At 51.3% G+C, this 1,165-nt stretch overlaps 1 protein-coding gene across 1 annotated transcript in view; it reads left to right on the top strand.

The window, feature by feature from the left end:
- Positions 1–534: 534 nt before the first annotated feature.
- Positions 535–1,165, top strand: part of LOC101650064 (prolyl endopeptidase) — a 112,616-nt gene continuing 111,985 nt past the window's right edge. The window contains exon 1 of the mRNA XM_045294649.1: positions 535–572. Within this exon, the coding sequence (XP_045150584.1) occupies positions 537–572 (36 nt within the window). The 5' untranslated portion in view covers positions 535–536. The remainder of the gene's footprint in view (positions 573–1,165) is intronic.

Here is a 1,165-nt window from a genome sequence, read left to right as displayed (position 1 = left end):
GCCGCGGGGGCCCGGGGGGCGGTGGCCTGCTGGCCGCGGCCTGGGGTCAAGTGTCCTTTGGCGGCTTCCTAGAAATCAATGAGGTCAAGGGCAGACGCAGGGTGGGAATGGGTGTCCCTAGGGAGTTCCGGGGAGACAGAAGCTGCCAGTGTTCTTTGACTGGCGGCGGCTCGACTGGTGGGGGTCGGAGAAAGTGGGCTGCCGTGTGGCTGTGTAGGTGATGGAACATTGGAAACACACGCAAACTTTTTAAACTTCGCATTTTAGAGACCTTGGCGTTGGCGTTCATTCATTCGATTTGAAACGCCCGTGGAGCGCCTGCTCTGCCTGGTCCTCTGGTGCTGGGCGTTGCGGGGATGCGGGACGGAGGCAGGGATTTACCGCCTGTAGTGCGGGTCCCAGGTTTTTAATCCAAAGGCGTTGAAGCCTTCAAAGAGAGGGGTTCTTGGCGTTTCCCCAAAGACTGAGTTGTACCTAGTAGATGACCTGACCATCGATGGCCTGAGCTGCGGATGAACTCAGGCCTGTTGGCATCCATGCCATGTCAACATCGTTTAGGTGTGAAAATTAAGGTACTGTCTTAAGCATTGGATGGAATCCGAATGTTACAGGCCCGATTCTGTTACTTAATTGCCCCAAATCCCAGATTTAAATGGAAGCAGAGTTATTTTTTAAGTGTGTGTGTGTGTGTGTGTCTGTGAGTGTGTGTGGGACTCAGTCTGTCAGTCTGTGCTTTTAAAGCACACCTCACTTTAAGGTAGAGAGTGCCCAGACTGTAATGAATAGAGTGTTTTAAGTGAAGAATGTGTGGTGGCACTGATACAGTCATGGTTCCTTGACCAGTGACTATCTGCTAACTGTTTTTGCAGTCCCTTTGGCTGCTTGCTTATGAAATTGACCCCAACATCCTAAGAAGCCCATTCCTGTAGTTCAGGGGGGTTTGTAGGGGGGGAGGGAATAAATAAATCCTGCTGGAATGGGCAAGAGGACAAAGTAAGGCAGACCTGAGTGTGTTCCTGGTTTGCCCTTCCCTAGGTGGGTGACCCTTGGCAGACTAACTGGTATAGGTCTTTTGGTTTTTTTTCTCCACATCTGGAACATCAGGATAGGCCTCACCTTGTGCAGCGAGAAGAGAATCACTCATTCATTCACATGGCAGTAGCTC

This window comes from Echinops telfairi, unplaced genomic scaffold (assembly GCF_000313985.2).
Source record: "Echinops telfairi isolate 266 unplaced genomic scaffold, ASM31398v2 ScPeMD7_3533;HRSCAF=4204_0, whole genome shotgun sequence".
Lineage (NCBI taxonomy): Eukaryota > Metazoa > Chordata > Mammalia > Afrosoricida > Tenrecidae > Echinops > Echinops telfairi.
The sequence above is the reverse complement of the archived record's forward strand: the minus strand, read 5'-3'. Positions and strand labels throughout refer to the sequence as shown.